The sequence below is a fragment of the Geotrypetes seraphini genome, chromosome 7, assembly GCF_902459505.1.
Source record: "Geotrypetes seraphini chromosome 7, aGeoSer1.1, whole genome shotgun sequence".
In the NCBI taxonomy this organism is placed as follows: Eukaryota; Metazoa; Chordata; class Amphibia; order Gymnophiona; family Dermophiidae; genus Geotrypetes; species Geotrypetes seraphini.
Genome location: NC_047090.1, coordinates 118,909,606 through 118,935,453, shown reverse-complemented (window position 1 = coordinate 118,935,453; position 25,848 = coordinate 118,909,606). Strand labels below are relative to the sequence as shown.

The 25,848-nt window shown below is 46.5% G+C and overlaps 1 protein-coding gene across 5 annotated transcripts in view; it reads right to left on the bottom strand.

Moving 5' to 3' along the window:
* The window catches only part of EXD1 (exonuclease 3'-5' domain containing 1), a 172,490-nt gene that overhangs the window by 5,811 nt on the left and 140,831 nt on the right, over positions 1-25,848 (bottom strand). For all 5 annotated transcript variants that reach the window (XM_033952674.1, XM_033952673.1, XM_033952676.1 and 2 more), the window contains one exon: positions 4,703-4,894. In XM_033952674.1, coding sequence (XP_033808565.1) covers positions 4,703-4,894 — 192 coding nt within the window. The remainder of the gene's footprint in view (positions 1-4,702; positions 4,895-25,848) is intronic.

Sequence of the window (25,848 nt, the reverse complement as noted above, 5' to 3'; positions counted from 1 at the left end):
TTCAATAGCATTAGCTCCTTATTTGTATTTTGTGTCTCTGTTTTAAATTGTAACATATCCTGCTTTAAAACTTTTATTTCTTCCTTTTGTTCTTTTAATTCTTTATCCAAACTTTTTATTTGAGGATTTATGGAATTCCCCAAATTCACCACCAAGTCCCATAATGCTTCGAGTGTGACTGTAGGTCTGCGTTGTCATATTCGGCGAGCCCTCCATACTAGCCTCTGTGGACAAAGAAAAACCCACCTCCTCAGGTGGATTCTGGTCCCGTGGGGAGCTGGCAGCTTGCGGCGTCGGTTGAAGGGGTGGCGTCCTAACGTCGGGGCTAAGAGTGATATCATGCTCAGGGGAACCCACCGTACTACTCTCCGGCGGTGTCCCCAATGAGCTAGGACCCGACCCTTCTTGTTCCCGTTGTAGGCGTCGGAGAAAATCATCAATGGTAACCACTGGGGTTAAGGGTCGCCGGGAGGCTCCTCCGGTATTCCTTCCTCGTCTTTTCGGCATTATTAAGAAAAGAAAAACTTCAACGACGTCCTCACTGCAGCATACATGGGATAAACATCTTAGATCCAATAATAGGGAGCAGGATCCGAGCCGGGTCTATGTGCCCCAAATGAAAGTTGCCCACTATCGGCTCCTGGACTCCACGTGGCCCCTTCGGCTACGCCCTGCGGCCGCGCGGCTGCAATTGCTGATTTTTATGGGGACGGACGGGAATGGAGGTAATTTTTTGTGGGGATGGGTTGGGACAGAGAGGATCCTGACGGGGACGGATGGGGACGGAGAGGATCCTGGCGAGGACGGGTGGGGATGGAGAGGATCCTGAAGGGGACGGGTGGGGACGGAGAGGATCCTGACGGGGATGGGTGGGGACAGAGAGGATCCTGGCGGGGGTAATTCATAATCCAATTGAGGTCTTCCAGGATCCAGACCACCTGATCAACAGTGCGCTGACCCTTGGCAAACGAGGAGGATCTAATCAGCCAGTCGTCCAAGTAAAGGTGTACTTGCAAACCTGTTTTCCTCAAGTGAGCTGCCACAACTGCAATCAGAAGGCCAAATGGCTGAGCTGGGAATTGGTAATGATTTTCTAAGACATGAAAGCACAGAAATTTGTGGTGAGTTGGAAAAATCAGAATGTTCAAGTAAGACTCTGTGAGATCTAAAGAGGCAAGGAACTCTCCTGGAGCCACTGCTGCTATGACAGACCTTACTGTATCCATATGAAAGTGTGGAAACCTGAGAGCCTAGGTCACGTGTGTAAGATCCAGAATAGGCCTCCAATTGTCTGAACCTTTCTTTGGCACGATAAAGTAAAGTAAATGGAGTATCTGCCCGAGCCTGAGAGGTCAGGCGGCACCGGCTCTATGGCTTGAATATCCAGTAATCTTCGTACAGTGGCTTGCACTCCGACTGCTATGTCCAGGCACCCCACGGGAGAGTCCATGAATCAATCCATCAGATGCTGGGCAATTTCCAATTTGTAGCCTGATAAAATAATATCCAGAACCCACTGGTCAGATGAACTACGTTCCCAGGCCTGCAGGAACGCTGAGAGGGGTAACACTCAGCCTGGCATCATTGAGCCTTCTTGGCAGAGGGCGCAGATCGTGAGGCAGAGGGCTGGGCATGCCGGGGTCCCAAGAACTACTGCCTGTACCCCTGGGGAAACTTTGAGACATGGAGCTGGAATATGGGCGGGAACACCTGCAGCCATAAGAATTGAAGCACTCTGAACCTCTAGAGCAGGGATATTAAAGTCCCACCTCGAGGGCTGCAATCCAGTCGGGTTTTCAGGATTTCCCTAATGAATATGCATGAGATCTATTTGCATGCACTGCTTTCATTGTATGCTAATAGATTTCATGCATAGGGAAATCCTGAAAACCCGACTGGATTGCAGCCTTCACGGAGGGACTTTGACACCCCTGCTCTAGAGGATCAAAATCTGCTGTCAAGCAGGGTCTTAGGGCGACGGTCCATCACTGAATTCATGAGATCATTCAGGCCTTTGCCAAACAATAATTGCCTTTTAAAGGGAAGCCCAGCCAGTGTAGCATTGGTGATGGTGATCCAGAGCATTCTGCGAGCAGAAATCGAATACACCGAAACCTTACCCAGGACCTACGTAAAGTCATTTAAGGTATCAGCAACTTAATCCACCCCTCACCCCCAAGTAGCTGAGGAAAGAGCTCCACAGCCTCACTCTCCAAAGTGCGTAGCCGAGACAGACAAGACCTTGTGACAAAGGATGCCGCCAAAGCAGCCTTTATGCCTAAAGCTGCTGCCTCAAAGAGCCTCCTGAGGACCACATCCACCCGGCTGTCTTGCATGTCCTTGAGCATCACAGCACCCTAGAAGTGAGGTACACTTAGTCACCTGCGCTACCTAAGAGTCCACCTTAGGCTGACCAAGAAGCTGCTGGCACTCCTGCGCCATAGGATAGAGATGAGGCATGGCTCTCACAACCTTAAGAGCACCCTCTGGAGAGTTCCATGATCCAAGATCACAATGCTCATATCAGGATGCCAGGGAAAGGTGGAAGACTGCAATCACATACCATATACACCATATACATTGCCCCAGGTAAACTAGATAGAGTGTGAGCCCACCGGGACAGACAGGGAAAAATGCTTGAGAACCTGAATAAATTCATGTAAACTGTTCTGAGCTCTCCTGGGAGAATGGTATAGAAAATTGAATAAATAAATATAGCCAGCAGAGTGACTAAATACAATTCCTGCATAGACTCCGAAATGAGGTCTGGCAAAGCTGCAGATTTAAATAAATGCAGAACCGTGGGATCGTCCACTGGTTCTAAAGCCTCTGAGGGATATGAAGATCCAGCATACAGCCCCAGATCCCTTGCCATGGGAAACGCAACACCTGAAAACAAGAGGTCAACAAGCCGGTCATCATCATAAGTATCCCCCAGGTCAAGGTCGGCCTGCCCATGAACAGCAGCTGACTGTGATGTAGCTGTGCCTAAAGAAACAATGCTGGCAAAGGATAAGTTTGAGGCAGAGCAGGAATGTGCAGGTGAAGAATGGTTGTTCTGAAATGCATTCCACAGATATTTCATGAAATCTGTGAAGGCCTCCAGACCCTGAGGCGCAGTCACCCTTTGATGACTTCACCTTGCATTTCTTAGGTTGCGGGAGGTCCACATCCATTCGCACGGAACTTTCAGTCCTGCAGAGCCCTGAAAAGAAAGGAGGACGCTCCCAATGAGCTAGCTGAGCATTTTGTCAGGGGAGAGCTTTGTGCTGCCACCTCTCCTGGCTGCGCCACGTGACACAAGGAAACTCTTGGGCTAAATTTGCACAATTTTGGCAAGAATTCACAATAGGAGAACCCAAGGACTCCATCCCAACAACTTTTGAGGCAAAATTGGAAGAGCAGGGAGCTTTTGAAAAAAAGATTGTTAAAATCCAAGAGGGCTACTGCCAAGAAATTTGCGCCATAATCTCAATAATTTTATATATAGCAAGTCAGAATTTTTCAGGGGGAGGAATACAGGGGGACATGCAGAAACCTTCAAAACTGCTAAATTCAGACAACCTCCTACCCCAATCTACCTCACAGGCTTTGACAGTCTTACTCACTGTGACCTGTGCTGGAAATGTGCTACAATCTGCCTTAGCCATCTTAAAGTAGCTGGACTCAGAGAATCACTGCCTCATGCTCATAATGCCTCTTCGACGCTGATCTTCTGGTTTCCTATTAGATACAGTGCTTGAACATACCTCTACCCTAGCGGACCGACGGATGCGCTCAAGGAAGGGCAAAGGCAGAAAAAAATGCAGCCAGCACCCTGCGAGACAATGCTGAGTCTCCCAGGTATGCCTAACAGCCTGAGCTCAAACCCCTGTTCGGCAGTAGGAGGAAAAATGTGGGGATGGCCCTGAGCTCCTAAGAAATCAATGCAGGCTGGCTATCAAGTACCACCAGTGATCGGCCTGTCAGCTGCAGACCAAAGTCTGAGTGTCTCAACGCAGGCGAAGCGGAAGAATTGCTCTGAGCACAAAGAAACCCGAAAAGGAGATGAAAACACTGAATAAAATGAGAAACAGGGGAGAGCAGAATAAAAGCACTCCTTCAGGCATGTGTGCAGAAGTAAGAAACTACAGGTAGTGCTAGAATTCCTAGTGGGGTAGAAGAGAGTCACAGAAAAAAAAATCCAGAGAGGATCCTTTCTGCATATGGCATGTGACCATTGGGACATAACCCTCTTTGTCTAGAATATCTTGCCTATAGCACTGGAATGATTTTTTAAATTTATCTTTTAATACCATAGGAATGCTTCTGATATATTCATCATTCACATGAAGTTAAGAAGGTAAGTCTTTTACTTCTTTTTTATATTCCCTTTTACATTTTTGTGTATATATACAAATTTTTGAATATCCTTTATTATACTTTATATGCTTTCATTGACTTAATATAGTATCATTTCATTTGTGTGTACTATCATTTTATATTTTAATATTTTACTTTAAGTGATTGTTTATGAGTTTACTTATCTCTTCAAATATTACATATTTATTTTGATTTATTGTACTTTTTAATAAAACATGTCAGGCTGTTTTGTAATAAAGGCTCATCTACACTGTACATTTACTGTAGCATCTTTCCTTTGTTCCCTGGCCATCTCTGCTCCTTTGGTTGCTGAAACCTAGACCACAAACAGATATCTTACCTCCATGCTCCCAAGTAGGGAAGGTGGGTTCTGCCGATATCCATCAAGATATCCATCCACAAGGGCCACATAATCAGACATCATTTCATCCAGCATGACTAGACGGAGGGGCAGCAGGTACACAACTTCTAATGCCAGCACTTTTAGCAACAACGGCGAGATGGGACGCACAAGCCATAAACTGGGATCTGCCTACACCCCCAAATAAAGAGTATATTTCTTAGTTTTCATGACCACCTTTCTTTAGTCTCTTAAGCCACCCCCATAAAAAGAGATTAGGTTCTTACCTTGATAATATCTTTTCCAGTAGATAGGTATTGTCATTCTGGACAATAGGGTATTCTCCCTATGTTTGCAAGCCATGCAGAAGGAATCCACTCCAGCTTTTTAATACCTTATTCTGTACTATAGGGCTCTGCTGCCCCCTTCAGTTTGTACCAAAGCAGGCAAAAGCCTTATATAAAAGCATATGCAAAGGAGGGGTATGGGGAAACTCCCTGAACTACAACTCTGTTCTGTTCTGAAAATATAACAAACATGTTAAACATTGCAATTGAACAACTGAAACATCAAAATAATAATTCAGTGACGACCTTAGGAAGGAACTTCAGATGAGGGCGAAGCACAACCTTGTCATAGTGGAACACTGAATGTTGGGTCTGTCACTAGTGCTTGAAGTTCACTGACTCTTCTGGCAGAAGTGAAAGAAATGAGAAAGACAACTTTCCAAGTAAAGAATTTGAGATGAGCCATAGACATTGGTTCAAATGGAGGTTTCATCAATTTAGCAAAAACCACATTGAGAAACCAAACCACTGGAGGTGGTTTGACACTGAAAAGTCCTTTCGTGAATCTGGAGATAAGAGGATGAGCAGTAAGAAGTTTATCATCCACTGATTGATGAAAGGCAGCAATAGCACTGAGATGGACTCTAATGGATGAGGATTTGAGCCGAGTCAGACAAATGAAGGAGATAATCCAAAACTGAGGAAACAGATGGATTTTGGATCCTGCTTTAAGACACCCCAAGCAGAAAAACGGTTCCATTTTTGCTAATAACACTGCTGAGTGGCCGGTTTTCTGGAAGCTTCCAATATAAGCCTGACAGACTGAGAAAGGTGAAGATCAGCTGAGTTTAGCCCGAGAGGAACTAAGCTGTCAGGTGTAAAGACTGAAGGTTGGAATGTAGAAGACAACCATGACTCTGTGTGAGAAGAGATGGAAAAATTGGCAGAGACATTGGCTCCTTGATACTGAGTTGAAGTAAAAGGGAGAACCAAGGCTGTCTGGGCCATCGAGGAGCTATAAGTATCATAGTGGTCAACTCCTGCTTGGCTTTGACAAGTGTCTTGAGACTAAGAGGGATGGGAGGAAATGTATAGAGAAACTTGTGCATCTAATCCAGAAGAAAAGCGTACAGTCTGGAGCATCAACTGGGGCAACTTGTTGTTGTGGGGGGATGCAAACAAATCAAATTCAAGAGTCCCCCATTGAGATAAGATGGAATGGAGAGCTGCTGAGTTGAGTGTCCATTTGAGGTTGAAGCATTTTGCTGAGTTTGTCTGCAAAGACATTCTTTTCCCCCCTGAATATAGATTGCTTTGAGAAAGATGTTGCGAGCAGTCACCCAAAGCCATACCTTCTGAGCCTCTTGACAGAGAAGGAGAGAAACCTGTCCCTCCTTGCTTGTTTATATAGTACATGGTGACTTGATAGTCCATGCGGACTAGAAGGATATGATTGACTATTAAATGCTGAAAAGCTCTGAGAACATAGTAAATCGCTCCGAGTTCCATAAGATTTATGTGAAAGCATTGTTAACTGGAGAACCAGTGACCTTGAGTGCGAAGGCCATCCAGATGAGCTCCCCAAGCATAGGTTGACAAATCCATGGTCAGAACTTTTTGATGATGAGGCATGTGAAATAAAATACCTCTGGAAAGTTTGGAAGAGTTCATCCACCAATGAAGCGACCGAAGAGACAAAGTAACAGAAATGTGTTGAGAGTGTGTGTCAAGCGCCTGAGACCATGTGAAGCCAGAGACAAAGCCTCGCAGGGGGAGTCACGTGGACTGTGGAAGCCATGTGATCCAGAAGAACCATCATGCACCTGACTGAAATTGATTGAAGCTGGGCGATCTGATAAAGTTGGATTAGGGTGTCTTGACGTTGTTGAGGAAGAAAAGAGACGTTGTTGAGGAAGAAAAGAGACGGCTCAGGGAAGATATGATTGAAGTCTACAAAATCCTGAGTAGAGTAGAACGGGTACAAGTGGATCGATTTTTTACTCCGTCAAAAATTACAAAGACTAGAGGACACTCAATGAAGTTACAAGGAAATACTTTTAAAACCAATAGGAGGAAATTTTTTTATCTCAGAGAATAGTTAAGATCTGGAACGCGTTGCCAGAGAATCTGATAAGAGCAGATAGCGTAGCTGGTTTTAAGAAAGGTTTGGCCAAGTTCCTGGAGGAAAAATCCTTAGTCTGTTATTGAGAAAGACAAGGGGGAAGCCACTGCTTGACCTCTATCGGTACCATGGAATATTGCTACACCTTGGGTTTTGGCCAGGTACTAGTGACCTGAATTAGCCACCATGAGAAGGGCTACTGGGCTTGATGGACAATTGGTCTGACCCAGTAAGGCTATTTTTATGAAACGCCCTGAGTTGAATAGTGTCGAGGAGAGCTCCGATGAACTGGAGCTTTTGAGATGGTTGATTTGGGGAAGTTGATCTTGAACCCCAAGCTCTGAAGAAATAGTATAGTATGGTCTGATTCGTCGCTAAGAGAACACCCTGAGACGAAGGATCCTTGATGAGCCAGTTGTCTAGAAAGGGGAAGAAGGCCCTGAGACCTCAAGGCCGCTGCCACAACAACTAGATACTTGGTGAAGACTCTGGGAGAAGATACCAAGCTGAAATGCAGAACTTTGTATTGATAATGGTGGTGTGCCACTTGAAATCTGAGGTACTTCCTGTATGCCAGATGAATGGAGATATGAGTATAGGCTGTCTTCAGATCTAGAGAGCATAACCAATCCTTTTGAGCCAAGAGGGGATATAGAGTGGCTAGAGACATCATCTGAAATTTTTCCTTGACAAGAAATTTGTTGAGGGCTCTGAGATCTAAAATAGGTTGGAGTCCTTCTGTCTTCTTCAGGATTAGAAAATAGTGGGAGTAAACCCTCCGGTTCTGCTGACACGCAGGAACCTCCTCAATGGCATTGAGGAGAAAACAATCTATTTCCTGAAGAAGGGAGGACTGGTGAGGGTTCAAAGCAGACTCTCTTGGAGGATGATGTGGAGGAACGGTGATAAAATGAAGAGAGTAACCCTCTTGAATGATCTGTAGAATCCAGAGGTCTGAGGTGATCAACTCCCATCAATGAAAATAAAGCTGGAGACGGCATCCGATTGGCTGAGGGAGAGGATGATGTAAAGCAGTGGTCTCAAACTCAAACCCTTTTTGCAGGGCCACATTTTGGATTTGTAGGTACTTGGAGGGCCTCAGAAAAAATAGTTAATGTCTTATTAAAGAAATGACAATTTTGCATGAAGTAAAACTCTTTATAGTTTATAAATCTTTCCTTTTGGCTAAGTCTTAATAATATTGTAATTTATAGCTAAAGAGACATATGATCAAGAAACTGTTTTATTTTACTTTTGTGATTATGATAAATATACCGAGAGCCTCAAAATAGTACCTAGTGGGCCGCATATGGCCCCCGGGCTGTGAGTTTGAGACCACTGATGTAAAGGAATTGCAATAATGCCCCAAGTAGCCAGTCAAAAAGACTGGGTGGATTTAGTAGGAGCAGATGCTTGAGGTTTCTGAGGGCGTTGTTGCTTCTGTTTCTTCTGTTGTAGCCTGGACAGAGCAGAAGATTTGGCTGAAAAACGCCTCTGATATGAAGAGGAGGGCTTGAATGGTCTTGCTGTGGAAGACTTAGATTTAGGTTTAAGCAAAGCATCACAATATTTTTCGTGGGCCCAGAACTTTAGCATAGCATTCTCCATTGAGTCCCCAAAAAGCTTATCTCACAGGCAGGGGATGTTGGCCAACCGGTCTTGGCAGTTAACATCCATGTTGGCAACCCTGAGCCAAGCTAATCTCCTCATGGCCACAGACATAGAAGAAGCCCTGGAAGACAAGGCATCATAAGCAGACTGAACCATGTACATGCATAATTGAGTAAGGGTGCAAACAATGTGCCGGAAAGCCTTCACTCGGTGAGATGGAAGATATTTTTGAAAGGCAGGCAATTGCTTAACTAGATGTTTCAGGTAGCATATGAAATAGAAGTTGTAATTAATGACTTGATTTGCCAACATGGAGTTTTGATAAAGATGTATCCCAAACCTGTCCATAGTACATCCTTCTTGACCTAGCAGGACTGAGACGTAAACTTTGGGCAGACTTTTTCAATGTAAACTCCATCACCAAAGACTGATGAGACAGTTCAGGTTTGTCAAAACCTGGACTGGGAATAATCCGGTAGAGACAGTCCAGTTTCCTGGGAGCAACAGGAACAGAGAGAAAAGATTCCCAATTTTTATGAAGGGTTTCTATCAGGATCCCATGCAAAGGAAGTTTAATAAGTTCCTTGGGAGGCTGATCATAGTCCATGGTTTCTAAAAATTCAGCAATATTTGGAATCTGCCTCCAGCTTCACAGACAGATCCTTACCCAACTGTTTAATGAAACAAGTGAAGGAAGGTCTCTCTCTAAGGCAGGGGTGTCAAAGTCCCTCCTCGAGGGCCGGAATCCAGTCGGGTTTTCTGGATTTCCCCAATGAATATGCATTGAAAGCAGTGCATGCAAATAGATCTCATGCAGATTCATTGGGGAAATCCTGAAAACCCGACTGGATTCTGGCCCTCGAGGACCGACTTTGACACCTGTGCTCTAAGGGATGTTTCTCTAGAAGTCGTCTTAGAAGGAGATTGTGGCTCAGGAGAGTCATAAGCCTCTGTGGTCGAATAAGAAACGTCAATATTGGAATCCATTTGAAGATCAGTCAATGAGCAGTGATGGAGATCGATGCTGTCCCATGGAACGGTGTCATTCCAATAAGGAAAGCGATGCAGGATGTTTACATTTCTCTGGACATTTGGAAGCAACATGTTTGAACTTACAAAAACGCTTGCTAGACTGAGAATGTTGAGAAGAATAATGATTCAACAAACTGGAACGGTGTCTGGAGGCACGATGCGGCATCCCATGTGGTGTGACACTTAGGCTTGGCCAGTACCAAAGGAGTCAGTATCAGGGTAATGAGCTGAAACATATCCCTATACTCCGCATGGTACCGCAACTCATTCCAGAGAGAATGACTTGGATAACGATGCACCCCTCGATTTGGAAACGAGTCGATAGTGGGTCTTCGCTTGGTCGGCATAATTGAACTCGATGCTATGACTTACGACCCCGTCTGGGAAGCTGGTGGCTTTTTAGCTGGCTTACCAGAAGGCATGATGACCTGTGACAATGGAGTTGATGTTGGTGCATCAGACAATGTTGGTGTCTTCAACGTTGATGCATCAGCTCCCTCCATGCTAACATCGAACAACTTCTCTTGTTGCAGAATGCGGCTCTTAATGGTGTACTTCTGAAGAGTGGAACAGTGTGTGCAGGACTTGATGTGATGTTCTGGGTCAAGGCACTGTATACACCAGTTGTGGGGTTGGTGGTAGAAATTATCCTTTGGCACCTGACGCACTTTTTAAACCCCGTTAATGGGCGGGACATGGACAGGAAAACTGCCTCAGCCAAACTGAACTCAAATGGCTGAGGTAAGAGGCCCCGCCGTCAAAATGCCCAAAGAAAAGAAACAGGGAAGAAAAAATTATTCCAAGTTCTCCTTTTATAAAAAAAAACCAAAGGAATATGAAAGGAAAGAAATACAAACAAAAATTAAACATGTGAGCAGGAAGGCAAGAGCTGAAAAACAAACGATCATTCAAGGTAGCATGACTTCTTAGCTCTGCGGAAAAACTAAGAACTGAAGAGCGGCGCGCAACTACGTCGGTCAGGAAGGCACTTGCAAATGCGCGGGGCGGTCAGTTGTGAACTTTCTAATGCACTTTTGTAGCTGTCCATACCGGGGCTCCCTGGATGATGTCATCCATATGTGAGAATATGCTGCCTGCTTCTCCTGGGATAACAGCCTTACTCACTGTGACCTGTGCTGTGGTTGTACTTCAGTTTGCCTCAGCTCCTAAAGTAGATGGATCTGGGAGAAGAAATCACCACTTCAGTGTGACTGTTCCTCCACTGAAATCTTTGGGCTGTCAAGTTGGACCGAAGTCTGACAGATCATCAAACCACCATGGACCCACACACATGAAAGAGGGCAGAAGAAATACATGTTGGCGCACTGAAGAGCCCTACTGAGCCCACTACAGATGCTCAAGAGCCTGTGCTCAAGCCCCTTCAACCCAGTAGACGAGCAAAGCTTCTAGGTGATTGGACCCCGAGCTCCACAAAAGTTTCTGTAGGCTGGCTAACAGGTACCACAAAGGAATTGGCCCATCACCTGTAGACCTCAGTCTGCTTCTCCTCCATGTAAGCAGAGCTTGACACCCAAAGTAGGGAGCTCTGAGCACTGAAAGCCAAAAACCATAAAAAAAGACAAAAAAAAATACAGATATATACAGAGCATGTCAGAAAGACTTCTTCCAGTTTGTGTGCAGAAGGGAAAAATAAAGGGGGTAGCAGAGCTAAAATAAAGAGGTGTTGAAAAGCTGGAGTGGATTCCTTCTACACGGCTCGCAAGCATGGGGAGAATACCCTACCATCCAGAATTACATACCTATTGCACTAGAAAGTACTACTCTCATTTGGATAAGATTCTGCAGTATTTTATAGCAGTGTTTCTCAATTTTTTCAAGCCAAGTACCCCCTAAGCTTAAAAAATACCAACTGAGTACCTCCACCCAAACTCCGCCCCTATAATAATACTAATTGTAATGCAATTTCTTCTATCCATTTTTCATATACACAAAATATAATCTTATTAATACAGAATGGTAACCACAAAATTAAAAAAAAACACAAAGCACACTGTACGCAAAGAAAATGTTAATCATCATTTATATTCAGGGGGGTTTCAAAGATGTTAAGGCAGATGACTTTTTTTTTTTCAAAGTTCTTTATTCATTTTAAAATCAGTATATCATTAATAATTACAATATAACACTTAATTATTTATATTTGGGGGGTTTTCAAAGAGGACAAGGCAGATAACTTTAAAATATGCAATTTCACTTCAGTAACAACTATATATAAATAGACAAATATAGTGCAAAATATAGACAGCAGATATAAATTCTCAAAACTGACACTTTTTGATAACTAAACTGAAAATAAAATCATTTTTCCTACCTTTGTTGTCTGGTGATTTCATGAGTCTCTGGTTGCACTTCCTTCTGACTGTGCATCCAATAGTTCTTTCTTCCTTCGTTCTGCATGCTTCCTCTCCTCCAGACCTCATTCCATTCCCCTACCAACATATGTCTCTGTCCCTCCATGAGTCCAACTTTTCTTCCTCTCTCATCCCCAGATCATTTTTCACTACTGCCTACCAGCCCCATGCCCACTTTTCTTCCATCACCCCTCTCCAACACCATGCCACATCTCTCCTTCCATCACTATGTCCAACTTTCCTCCCCCTTGCATCCCCTTCAATCTATCCCTTTGTTCCCTCTCCACCACTATATCCAACATTTCTCCCTCTCATCTTATTCCCCATGCATCTGTACTTCACTCATCCTTCACTCATCCTCTTCTTTTCCCCATATGCACCATCTCTTTCCCTCTCACTCACACATTCAGGCCCAACAATTGTCCCTTTCTATTCCCTCTCTTCCTATGTCTCTTTCTATTCCCTCTCTTCCTATGTCCCAAGTTAGTGACCCCTTCCTTCCTTCCTCCCTCCCTTATGTAAAATGGCCACATTTACTGTTTTCCCTAATAATGCCCCCTCCCTTACAAGGTGTAGAGATTGCAGGTTGAGATGAAGTAGAGACCCCTGACTCTGTGAAAGCATAGAGGGAAAAACTGGTAGAAACAGTGTCTCCCTGCTGCTAAGTTGAAGTAGACGGGAGTACAAAGGTTGCCAGGACCACCAAGGAACTATCAGAATCATGATGGCATGTTCTTGTTTGAATTTGACAAGTGTCATGAGAATGAGAGGGAATGGAGGGAACGTATAGAGAAACTGATTTGTCCATTGCCTCCAGTCGGTGAGGAGAGTATATTCTAGAGCAGAATTGAGGCAGCCTGTTGTTGTGGGAAGACACAAAGAGATCTATCTGAGGAGTCCCCCCACTAAGAAAAATGTGATGAAGAGGCAAGGAATTGATTGTCTATTTGTGAGGTTGTAGAAGACGACTCAATTTGTCCGCCAGACAGTATTTCTCTCCTTGAATGTAGACAGCTTTGAGGAAGGTGTTGTGAAGGATTGCCCAATCTCACACCTGTAGAGCTTCCTGTTAAAGAGGGAAACATCCTGTTCCTCCCTGTTTGTTGACATAGTACATGGCAACTTGGTTGTCCGTCTGAATGAGGACTACCTGGTCGTGAAGAAGATGCTGAAAAGCTTTGAGAGCATTGAAAATCGCTCTGAGTTCCAACAGATTGATGCAACACTGACAATCCGTGCTGGACCAATGGCCTTGAGTACGGAGACCATCGAGATGAGCCCCCAAACGAAGATAAGGAGGAATCTTGAGGCTCCTTATCATGAGAGATGCACCACGTAGAAAATCTAGTCCATTTTTGGTGGTACCATTGTCTAGTGGCAGGCTTTCTAGAAGCCTCTAAAATGTCTCTTACAGGTTGAGAAAACTGAAGAGGAGTTATGTTGAGAGGTACCAAGTGTCAGGTGTAGAGACTGCAGGTTGGGATGAAGTAGAGATCCTTGACTCTGTAAGCAGAGACGGAAAAACTGGTAGAAGGTATGGCTCCCTGCTGCTGAGTTAAAGTAGAAGGGAGTACCAAGGTTGTCTCTGCTGCCGAGGAGCTATCAGAATCATGGTGGCATGATCGTTCTTCAACTTGACAAGAGTCTTGAGAATGAGAGGGAATGGAGGGAACGCATACAGAAAAAGATTCGTCCAATCCAGTAGAAAAGCATCTGCCTCGAGACGATGAGGAGAATATATCATGGAGCAGAACTGAGGCAGTTTGTGGTTGTGGGGAGCTGCAAAGACATCTGAGGCATTCCCCACTGCAAAAAAAATGTGATGAAGAGGCGAGGAATTGAGTGTCCATTCGTGAGGTTGCAGAAAACGACTCAATTTGTCCGCCAAACAGCTTTGAGGAAGGTGTTGTGGAGGATTGCCCAGTCCCAAACCTTCAGAGCTTCTTGACAAAGGGAGGGAGATCCCGTTCCCCTCCCCTGTTTGTTGACTTAGTACATGGCTACTTAGTTATCTGTCCGAATGAGGACTACCTGGTCGTGAAGATGTTGAAAAGGTTTGAGAGCACTGAAGATCGCTCCTAGTTCCAATAGATTGATGCGACACTGACAATCCATACTGGTACAGTGGCCTTGAGTACAGACACCGTCGAAATCAGCTCCCCAAGCGTAGGTTGAGAAATCTGTTGTGAGGACCTTCTAATGAGGGGGCGTTTGAAACAGCAAGCCTCTGGAGAGATTGGAAGAGAGCAACCACCAGCGGAGAGACTGTCTCAATGAAGGAGTGACTGTAATGTGTCGAGAGAGTGGGTCGCAAGTCTGCATCCACTAAGATGCCAGGGTCCACGGAGGAATTCTGAGGATAACATGTGAAATTTTTCTTTGAGTAAAAATTTGTTAAGAGCCCTGAGATCCAGAATGGGTCGCAGATCGCCCATCTTCTTTGGAACTTGGAAGTAACGGGAGTAAAACCCTCCTGTTCTGATGTTCCAAAGGAACTGGTCTGATGGCATGGAGACAAAGCAGAGCTTGAGCTTCCTGAAGAAGAAGGGCAGTCTGGGATGGACTGAAAGGATACTCCTCTTGGAAGAAATATGTAACGAAGTTAAAATTATAATTAAGGACTTCAGAGGACATCATAGCATTTTGATAAAGACGACGTCCAAACTTATCCATAGTTTTCCCCTCCCTTCCAGGAGGAACTGTAGCATACTCTTCAAGGATGGGATCTTTTTGAGGACTCCACAAGAAGGGATTGGCGAGACAACTGCAAATTCTCAAATTCTTTACAATGCAGAGTTCTATACCTGGAGTATAATTTGCCTGGAACAGCAGGAATGGTATAAGGAGTCTCCAGGCAGCGTCTGAAAGTCTTACACAAAAGCTTGTGAAGAGGAAGCTTAAGTGACTCTGCAGGAGATTGATGGAGATGCATTACCTCGAGATACTCTTTAGAGTACTTAGAACCAGCATCTAATTGAAGTTCTAGGTAATCAGCCATCTGGCGAAGAAAAGCAGAAAAAGACAGCTGATGCGCCAAGACCTTGCCCCAACAGGGACTCGATGACCTCGAGGCAGCCTGGGTTGAGGCGAAGCCTCTCTGGAGAAATGACCATCAAAAGAATATGGTGACTTGAATGAGGCAATGGAAGCAGCTGAGTCCTCAAGGTCTGGAAGCGAAGACCTCGATTAAGGAGTTGGATGTCTGGAAGAGCTGGAAGGTCTGGAATGAGGCCTAGACGAAGAAGGTTGCTCTTTGGAAGAAGACCTATGACTGGATGGATGCCTCGATAAAGGCCTCGATCGACGACGAGAGTAGTGTGTGGAAGCAGGTCTCAAGGATCAAGGAGACTTCGCAACTAAAATGGTTAAGGGGCTGGAGGAGTTGTCGTACAGCAAGAGATTAGAGAAACTGGGCCTCTTCTCCCTTGAAAAGAGGAGACTGAGAGGAGACATGATTGAAACATTCAAGATAATGAAGGGAATAGACTTAGTAGATAAAGACAGGTTGTTCACCCTCTCCAAGGTAGGGAGAACGAGAGGGCGCTCTTTAAAGTTAAAAGGGGATAGATTCCGTACAAACGTAAGGAAGTTCTTTTTGACCCAGAGAGTGGTGGAAAACTGGAACGCTTTTCCAGAGGCTGTCATAGGGGAAACACCCTCCAGGGATTCAAGACAAGTTAGACAAGTTCCTGCTAGACCAGAATGTAAGCAGGTAAGGCTAGACTCAGTTAGGGCTCTGGTCCTTTACTTAAGGGCCGCCGCGGGAGCAGACAGCTGGGTACGATGGACCCTGGTCTGACCCAGGAGCAGCAATTCTTATGTTCTTAGTCCAATACACAGAATGATACCCTAGCAAGAACCCTGAGCAGGAAAAGAAACCAGCAAAAAGCCCAACCCTACCCAACAGGAGAGGCCCAGACAAATGGTCTAGTGAACACTGCAAACAGAGCCCTCTGCTCTTATGAACCCTGGGATACATAGAAACGTAGGTTTTAAACCTAGTCCTAGTTATAGCAAGACAGGTAATTTTCCTAGTGTCCACCAGTGGAGCCCTAGAGAGACCCAGGTGAGATCCAGCTCAGCGCGTTGCTCCCCACAAGAAAAGCCAGATTTCACTACGCTTTGGGAGAGGCTAGGGAGAAGACACAGGTCTCTTCCCAAGGAGGTTGTTTCAGGCTCAAGCCAGGGTAAAGCCTTAGACATGATGGAAGTGGAAGAAGCTGGATCCATACCAGAGTTTGCAGCCAGAGGCCAGGAAGAGCCGATGGAGCTGGCTACAGAGGAACCATTTGCAGCCCCTGAACCAAGCAGTACTAAAGGCAGTACTGGGCATTTTTTAATTGCTAAGTTTTTGGGACAATTTTTTAAAGGAAATTGTTTTAGCTACCGGGGGTGGGGCACCGGTTGGTGCCTGCAAAAGGAGAAAAACAGAAACTGTGTGATTTTGGGTTTTATGCCCTTTTCAGCCTAAGCTTATAGGAAGCTGGGATTTGTCTTTAAGAGAGAGAGGTTTGCCACTATATGGGTGGGCATTTTTGGAGCTGATTATTGAGCTTTATATAAGGCAAACCTAAGACAATTCTCCCGGCCCTAGCAGTGCTTGTGGCAGCTGGAGGCTTCCATAATTTGTTTTGTTTTTTCTTTTTCTTCTTTTGGATATTTGAGAGCTTGGGACTTATACAGCTCAGGAGTTGGACTTACCTGCATCCTGCCTTGGGTAGGCTAGGGCAGAGAACTTTGAAAAACCAGAAAGAAACTGTTTATGCTAAAAAGTGGAGTTTTGATTTTGAACAGGAAAATCCTGAAAGCTGTGCAGAAGTTTTCTTTAGTGTTTTGTTTTGCTGAACTTTAGCATATTGAAGTGCCTTGGTACATCCTGAAAATTAAAACTATATTGAGTATTTTCTTGCAACCAGAATTTTGTGTTTTTTGTTTTCTTATTTTTCTCAAACCCTGCAGGGTTATCTCCTTTCTGAGTAGCTCGCCTAGGTCAGTTTTTGTTGTGGCCACCAGAAGTGCTGCTTTTCACCTCTGAGAGACCCAGGTGGCTACAACATGCACAATATCTACCGTCCCTCCTGCCAATGACGGCCATACCCAATGAACAGGCACCAAGAACCCCCAGCACCAGCAAAAACTGGCAGGAAGGATGTCCACTCCCTCCTGCTACGGCAACTCCCCCGCGCCAGCAAAAATTGGCAGGAGAAAATACCCACTCCCCACTGCCAGGGTGACTCCTCCCCCCTCCCCAGCAAAAATTGTCAGGAGGGATGTCCATTTCCTCCTGCTGCTGGATGCTCCTTCCCCTGAACCATCCCCTCCCCTCAAAAAAAAAATCGGCAGGGACTTCCGGTGACGTCACGATCCAAGATGGAGGGTTAGAGACTTTGCTCTGACTCTCCCCTCCAGAGCGCATTACTTTCCCGTTGCGGGACGCCGAATTCAGAGTGCCCGAGGTCGGAAGAGTGTGGGGGAAGCTCGGGGCGCTTGCGTGATGCCTTCAAAAAAACGAGTGGAGCCCGGCAGATTGTCGGAGCGTGGAGGTGAGCAGGGAGGCCTCCGCCACGTGCGCGGGACCTCGGGCTTGTCCGCGCGCGAGTCGGGAGACAGCGCGTCGGAAGAAGAATCGGAGCGCGGTGCTTCCCCGAGGCTACGGCGAGCAGGGTCGGCGGCGGCAGTTACGAAAGCCGACCTGAAACTGTGAGCTACGGAAATTAAAGAGGAGGTGGCGGCTGTGAAAGGCAAAATAAAAGAGGCTGTAAAAGAGATAAGGCAGGACTTTGCAGACTTGCTGGGCAGAGTGGAGGACACTGAAAAGCGCTTGGGAGAGCAAGAAGAGTCGGTTCAGGGACTCACAACTCAGGTGAAGGCAGTCCAGAAAGATCTTCTGGACTGCTGTGCCCAGGTGGAAGACCTGGAAAATAGGTCCCGACGGAACAATGTTCGGATCCGGGGAGTTCCGGAAACAGCTGAGTATGGGGACGCTGTGGCAGTGGTGCAAGAGCTCAGCCGGTTCCTGCTGGCTGATGGTGGAGCCCCTGATAACACTTCTGGGGGCCTGAGAGTGGACAGGGCGCACCGAACCCTGGGTCCGAAGAATGGGGAGTACCCGAGAGATATTATTGCTTGCATTCACCATTTTCCTGATAAGGATCGTCTGGTGAAGAAGGCTAGAGACCTGGGCGTTATCAATTGGAAGAATTTGAAAGTGGAGATATTTCAGGATCTCTCGAGCATCACTTTGCAGAAGAGGAGGGAGTTTCGCCCATTGCTGGAGGTGTTGAAGCAGAACAACTTGAGATATCGCTGGCTGTTCCCGTTTGGTCTACTGGTTACTTTTAATGGAGTGCATAAGCGGGTGACGACCGTGGCGGAGCTGCAGGCGGTACTTCTGAAGGAGGGTCTGGTGAAAATGGGAGATTCTGTTCTGAGTAAAGTGACGGCGCAGAAGTTGGAGCGGTACCAGTGGAAAGCGGTGCCCCAGAGACGGAGAGGACGGCAGAGCGCTCGATAGGACGGAGAGGCAGCCGAGCTGAGTGCAGCTGCGGCCCCGGACACTTGAGTGGCTGGCTGCAGGCGGGCGAGACTACCCGCTGCTGGGTCTTGGACCTTGATGCTGATCTAGTGTTGACTTTGGGAGTGTGACTGGGCATGTATGGGTGAGGGTCTGGGGAATGAGTGGTGGGGGGTCATGGTGCATATGAGGTGTGGATGTGGGGACGGGAGGTATCACAAAGGTGACATGGGGGGGTGGTGAAGTCACTTGAAGTCTTGGAGGGAGTGGGGAGAATGGGAGTGTGGGTTAGGTGGGGAGGGGGGTGGGGAGAGATGGGGAGGAGAGGGGAGGAGGGAGGGAGGGAGGGACGGGGGGGGGGGACTAGGTTACGAAGGGAGAAGGTGGGGGGAGGTGCAGAGGTGATGGGAGTGATGTCTATAGCCGGGGATGGGGGGGATAATGTACTCAGATTGGGCAGTTTGAATGTTAAGGGGCTTAACATGCCACGTAAGCGGCAACTGTTGTTGAAAGAAGTTAAGCGCCTACGATTTGATATCTGTTTTGTTCAAGAAACTCATTTTGTAAAAGCTGGGGAAAAGCTGGTACAGTTTCGGGAGTATCCCGTGAGGGTTTGGGCTTCTAATAGGGTGGAGCGGAAAAAGGCGGGGGTGGGGATTTTGTTCTCCCACAAGTTGCGGGTGGTCCCAGATAAGGAATGGAGGGATGAAGGAGGGAGGTGGCTTTTCTGGACTGGTACTGTTGATGGGACTCGGGTAACGTTGGTTAATTTATATGCACCTAACTCTCAACAGGGTCCCTTTTTCGACCTCCTCCTGTCTAAGATCTTGTCGGTTAAGGTGGGGCCGGTGGTGGTGGGGGGGGATTTTAATTTGGTTCTTAATCCAGAATGGGATTCCACGGGTAAGGGGGGTGATAGACTTAAGAAGGATAGAAAATGTTTGGAGAGATTTCTGGAAGTTCTTAATGTGGAGGATGGGTGGCGGGTTCAACATTGGATGGGTCGGGACTACACTTTCTATTCCCCTGTACATGAGGTATACACTCGCATTGATATGGTATGTGTGGATAAAGGGTGGGGGGGTAAAGTGATAGATACCAAGATTGATACCATTGGATGGTCAGACCATGCCCCGCTCTGGGTGGATCTGAAATGGGGAGGACCTAGGGGGGGAGATACGTATTGGAGATTGAACGATGCCCTGCTGGGAGATCCGAAAATAGTACAAAAGCTGGAAACGGGGATTTATGACTTCCTAGAGTTTAATAAGGTGGATCAGTTCTCCCCCATGACGATCTGGGAAAGTTTAAAAGGGGTGTTAAGGGGGGAATTGATCTCTATAGCAGCCTATAAGAAAAAGTCCCGGCAGCAGGAGGAACTGCAGCTCCGGGAGACGCTCCGCACTCTGGTGGATCAACATAAGAGGGGACAGGGAGGACCGCAGGTGAGGCTTCGGCTTCAGGAAACCCGAATGGCCCTTGGGAAGTTGGAAGATGAGGTGATTAAGTTTAATCTTGAGAAGTTGAAGCTTAAATATTTTGAATCGGGAAATCGGGCTAGTAAGCTTTTGGCTCATAGGGTCAAATTGCAGCAGTCTAGGAGTAATATTTTGGCTATTAAGGAGCGAGATGGCACGGTACTTACGGACGAGGTAGGAATACAAAGGCGGTTTCGGGAATTTTACCAGGAGCTTTATACACCAGAGCTTAAGGGCTCGGAGGTGGAGAGCCAAGCCTATTTGAGGGATTTAGGGTTGCCTACCCTATCTAGCTCGGATGCACTGGGGCTGGAGGGGGATATCACGGTGGAGGAGGTGTTGCACGTTATTAGACATTTGAAGCCGGGTAAGTCACCCGGACTCGACGGGTTTACTGGGCTGTTTTATAAGAAACTTTCTCCCTTGGTTGCACCTTTATTGATTAGACTATTTAATTCCCTGAAAGAGGGAGAGCGCTTGCCATTCTATATGCGCTTGGCAGGGATTACGATACTCCCTAAGCCAGGGAAAGATCTGTCTGTGTGTGGTAGCTATCGACCTATCTCTCTCTTAGGAATTGATACCAAAATCCTGGCCCGTATTCTGGCCGATAGGATGGCGACCCATATGCCGGACCTGATCCACCCGGATCAGGTGGGGTTCATTGGGGGGCGGCAGGCGGCGGATGGTATTAGGCGGGTGTTGAACTTGGTGTGGGAGGCCCGTAGATCAGGGTCCCCTTGGGTGGCGGTTGCGGTGGATGCCGAAAAGGCGTTCGACCGGGTGGATTGGACGTTTATGGAGGCGGTGCTACACCAGATGGGATTTGGGTCGCGATTCATTTCTTGGATCCTTACGCTATACCATAACCCGATGGCTTGTGTCAAAGTTAATGGGGTCTATTCCAAGCCCTTTGAATTACATCGAGGGACGAGACAGGGGTGCCCGCTCTCTCCCCTGCTGTTTGCTTTGGTGATTGAGCCTTTGGCTCAAAGCATCCGTCTGTCTCGGCTTGTGAAGGGGGTGCAGGTGCAGGGGGGTGAACATAAACTGTCCCTTTTTGCGGATGATATCTTGGCCATTGTGGAGGGGTCGGAGAGGTCGCTGTTGGCTTTGCGGGATTTGATGCGGGATTATGGGCGGATTTCGGGCTTTAAAGCTAATTTGTCTAAGACGGAGATCTTGAATATTTCGGTACCAGCGGCGGAGGCCCTGGAACTGCAAAAGGGGGTACCATTCCGTTGGGTGACGGGCCCTATTAAATACCTGGGGATATGGCTTGGGGTGGAGTGGGATACCCTGTTCCGCCTTAATTATCTCCCTTTGGGAGAGACAATGCGACGGGATCTTGATAGATGGGACCCTCTGTACCTTTCCTGGATGGGCAGAATGGAGGTGGTACGTATGATGGTCCTGCCCAGATTTCTTTATCTCTTTCAAGTGCTTCCGGTTGAGGTCCCTAAAGCTTGCTTTACGCGTTGGCATAGGTCCCTTCTGCAATTTATATGGAAGGGTAGGCGTCCTCGGGTGGCGAGATATGCCATGTTCAAATTTAAGGAGGAGGGAGGACTGGGGTTACCCAATCTGGAACTATACTACAGGGCGGCGCAGCTTAGGGCGGTTGTGGATTGGCATGCGGATCCAGCTAAATTGTGGGTTCGGGTGGAACAGGGTCTCTTGGGAGATCCTAGGGGCATACCGGCTCTGTCTTATCTACCGTGGGTGGGCTTGAGGGAGACGGATATTGCTTCTATTGCTAATCCTTTTATAAGATGGACGCTACGGGTCTGGAAGGGGGCGGGTAGAAAACTGGTGGGTAGGATGCAGGGTCTACATTTTTTGCCTATTAGGTATGCAGAGGATTTTGTTCCGGGTAGGGAGGGTGGAGTTTTTTGTAGATGGGAGCGAGGGGGGCTGAGATGGTTTGGCCAACTGTTGGAGGGGGAGCGAATTCGTGGATTTCCTGAAGTCCAAGCCTCTTTCCATTTGGAGCAGCGTGATGTATTCCCCTATCTGCAGGTGAAGGATTATATTATACGCATTAAAGCGGGGGACAATACAGCATATAAGTGCTCGAGGTTTGAGTTAATGTTGGGGGACCCAGTGCGTCGGGGCTGCATCTCACAAATTATATCGCTTACTGCTTGCCGACCCTGATCGGAAGACCACATATATGAGGGCGTGGGAGGTAGACTTAGGGCACACCTATACGATTGAGGAATGGGAACAAATAGCATTAAGAATACATCATGTGGCGGTGGCTCCACAATTGGTAGAAAACGCTCTTAAACTCCTTGTGAGATGGTATGTTACTCCTGTGGTGCTTGCAAAGATGGGTACCTCATGTGCAGGGGAGTGCTGGAGAGGATGTGGCCTGAGGGGTACATTCATTCATATGTGGTGGGAGTGTCCCCGTCTTGTGGATTATTGGACTCAGGTGTTCCGCTATGTGGGGTGCCTCTTGCAATGTCGATTGCCATTTGGAGCGGAGGCGGCTTTGCTGGGGGTACTCCCAGGGACAGTCGAGGCTACGCAGGACAAGTTAGTTAGATTGGCTTTTACAGCTGCTAGACTGGTACTGGCATCACTATGGAAGAGCCCCACGATACCTACGGTAGCGATGATGCGAGTGAAATTAGGATGGGTATGTGAGAAATTTAGGCTGTCGGCTCTACTTACCCGCCAGAGGCGACAGTTTGAGGACCTATGGGGAAGGTTCCTAGAGTTGGAGGGAAACTCTGAGTAATTTGTATTACATGCTTAGATGGTGCATCCCTGAAGGGGGACCACCATTGCATCTCTTGCATATTAGAATTATATTATGTTACTTCTTCCTTTTGGATGTTTCATGTGGGGGGGGGGAACTAGATGTTATTGGGAGATGGGTAATTTAGAGGGTCAGGGGGGGTTGGGGGGGGAAGGGGAGGGGTGGGTTGGGAATGGGACATGGGGAATCTAATGTATACACTGTATTCATGATTGTATGGTTTTGATGTACAGGTGTACCTGTAGTGTTTGTAACGCAGTGGTTAAATAAAGAGTTACAAAAAAAAAAAAAAAAAAATCGGCAGGAGGTATGCCCACTCCCTACTGCCACCAGATGCTCCCCCCGGCAACCTCCCAAACTTCTCCCCCCCCCCCCCAATACCTATTCAGAAGTTGACAGCAGGAGGGAAGATCGGTCCCAACTTCTTTGAGGCCCGCCACTCCAAAATGGTGGGCCTTCTCCTTCCATGTGCATTATGTGATTGGGATACAGATGGAGAAGCCTAAGGCCTGATAGACAAAGATGACTAAGGTCCCTCAGCTAATCAGGGCCTTAGGTCCCTCGGAAGGGGAAGGTCTGCCCTTTTGGAGTAGCGGGCCTCAGAGCATGAGGGACCGAGCTTCTCTCCTGCTCTCAACTTCTGAACAGGTACAGGAGGAGGATCAGGGGGATAGGGGGAGCATCCAATGGCAGGAGGGAATGGGCATCCCTTCTGCCAATTTTTTTTTTAAAGGAATAGGGTGGGGATGGTTCAGGGATGGGGGTCATCCAGTAGCAAGAGGAAGCAGGCATCCCTCCTGCCAATTCTCCTGATGCATATTACATATGAGTCCTGACAATTGGGACGTATCAAAGATTTCCCTCGAATCTGGGGGGGGGGGACAGATGAAACTGCCCTTAACACTGAGGACCGAAATGAGGCATCCTTTTGCGCTGCTACGTCCACTCTATAAAACTTTTTGAAGGTGTGGAGGAGGAATTCAAGATGGCGGCAGCATGTTACTCGCGCTCCTGAGTTGACCTGAAGCGTTCTGCTCAATTTTTCCTACCTTTATCAAGATGCTGTGTACAAAGCACAAGGGGCTAGTTCGGTTGGATCCCTTGACACTACAAACTTCCTCCCCGATTCAGTGGTCGATACGGGAATTCACGACTACTTTGAATCCTGCGGAGATGTCTGGAGTGTTGACAGCGCTATTCCCCACTCGAGCAGAATTAGAAGATTTTGCCTTGGAGACATCTTTATCTCCCCAGCAACTGTTCCTCCACCGTGCCCTGCTTCAATCACGGCACTGATTGAGGAGCCCTGCCGAATGGAGATTGCAGGGGAAACCCCGGTTCGAGGGGCAGAAGCCACGAGAGCAATGAAGGAGCAGGAGGACCTAGGAGCTGACAGTGAACTCAGCTCTCAGCTGGGTAAGCTGCCAGTGGTTACTCTGGAGAGCATTTGGGTTGTTCTCTCCAGCCTGAATGTTACCACGGCCAAGTCTTCACAAGAAATAACAACTCTAGTAAGTACAGTTGATGCTCTGGGACTCAAATTAGAGGGGACTAAAGAAGATTTTTCTAATGACCTAAAACAAGTAAATGAAAAGGTGGAAAAACTCCAAGACCTATCTTTTGAACTTACCAAGGACAAAAATAAATTAAATCGTAAGGTTAAACAATTAGAAAACTTTAATCATCGTTTGAACGTCCGCTTTTTGAATTTTCCTAGGTCTCTGGGAGTATCTCCTATTGAGATGTTTAAAAAATATCTTGTTGAAATCTTGAAATTTTCTCCTGAATCTATACCACCTGTTAATAGGATATACTATCTACCATCAAAAAAGGAGCAGGGGTAAACTCAGAGGCTGAACAAGTTAATTTAAACACTGAAGGTGTTTTAAATGTTATGGATCACCTAGAACAGGGGTAGGCAATTCCCGTCCTCAAGAGCCGGAGCCAGGTCAGGTTTTCAGGATATCCACAAAAAATATGCATGAGATAGATTTGCATCTCAAGGACGCAGTGCATGCAAATCCATCTCATACATATTTATTGTGGATATCCTGAAAACTGGCCTGGCTCCAGCTCTAAAGGACCAGAATTGCCTACCTCTATCCTAGAATCAACTGTATCTGAGTCATCAGAAAGAATGACATTAATAGCGTTTAGTTTTTGAACAAGATGTAAATGCAATTTTTCGTTTATATTTTTGATCTTCACAACTGTTGTTCTATGGAAAAAAAGTTTATATATACCCTGATGTAGCTAGACACAGGAACGTAGGAAATTGTTTCTTGTAATGAGGCCTGAAACAATGTTTTTGATAGGTACATTTCTTTTAGCCTACCCCTGTAAATGCCTAGTTAAATATCTAGGGGTTAAATATGTGTTTTATCCTCCTGAAAAGCTGTGAGCTTTCTTGGACCTGAAGAAGTTGGCCACAGGAAATGTTTAGTTATTGTGAACAGTAATTAGTTAAAATGGGATTCTTCAGGGATGCAAAGTCTGGCAAAGCCCCGGGGTTAGATGGATACACGAGCCATTTTATAAGAAATTTGGTGCACAGGTGGCCCCTTTATTAGTGCATATTGTGAATGGGGATCAAACGGGGGGCCGCTTGTCGGGAACCATGGGGGAGGCAGGTATCGCAATCCTTTTGAAATCTGGGAGAGACTCGTTAAGTTGTGGTTCATATAGACCTATTTCCCTATTGAATGTAAATGTTAAAATCATTCTGAAAGTCCTTGCCATACGTTTGGGTAAATTTCTGCCCAGCTTGATTTATATGGATCAACCTAGTTTTATACAACGGCGGCAGGTGTGTGATAACATCTGACATACCTTGCATTTGATGTGACATGTGAGGCAGGGCAGGGAATCGGCGGTTTTGATGGAAGTAGACGCCAAGAAAACTTTTGATCGGGTATCTTGGAATTCTTGTGGGCGGTTATGGAGAAGGTGGGATTGGGGGGTCC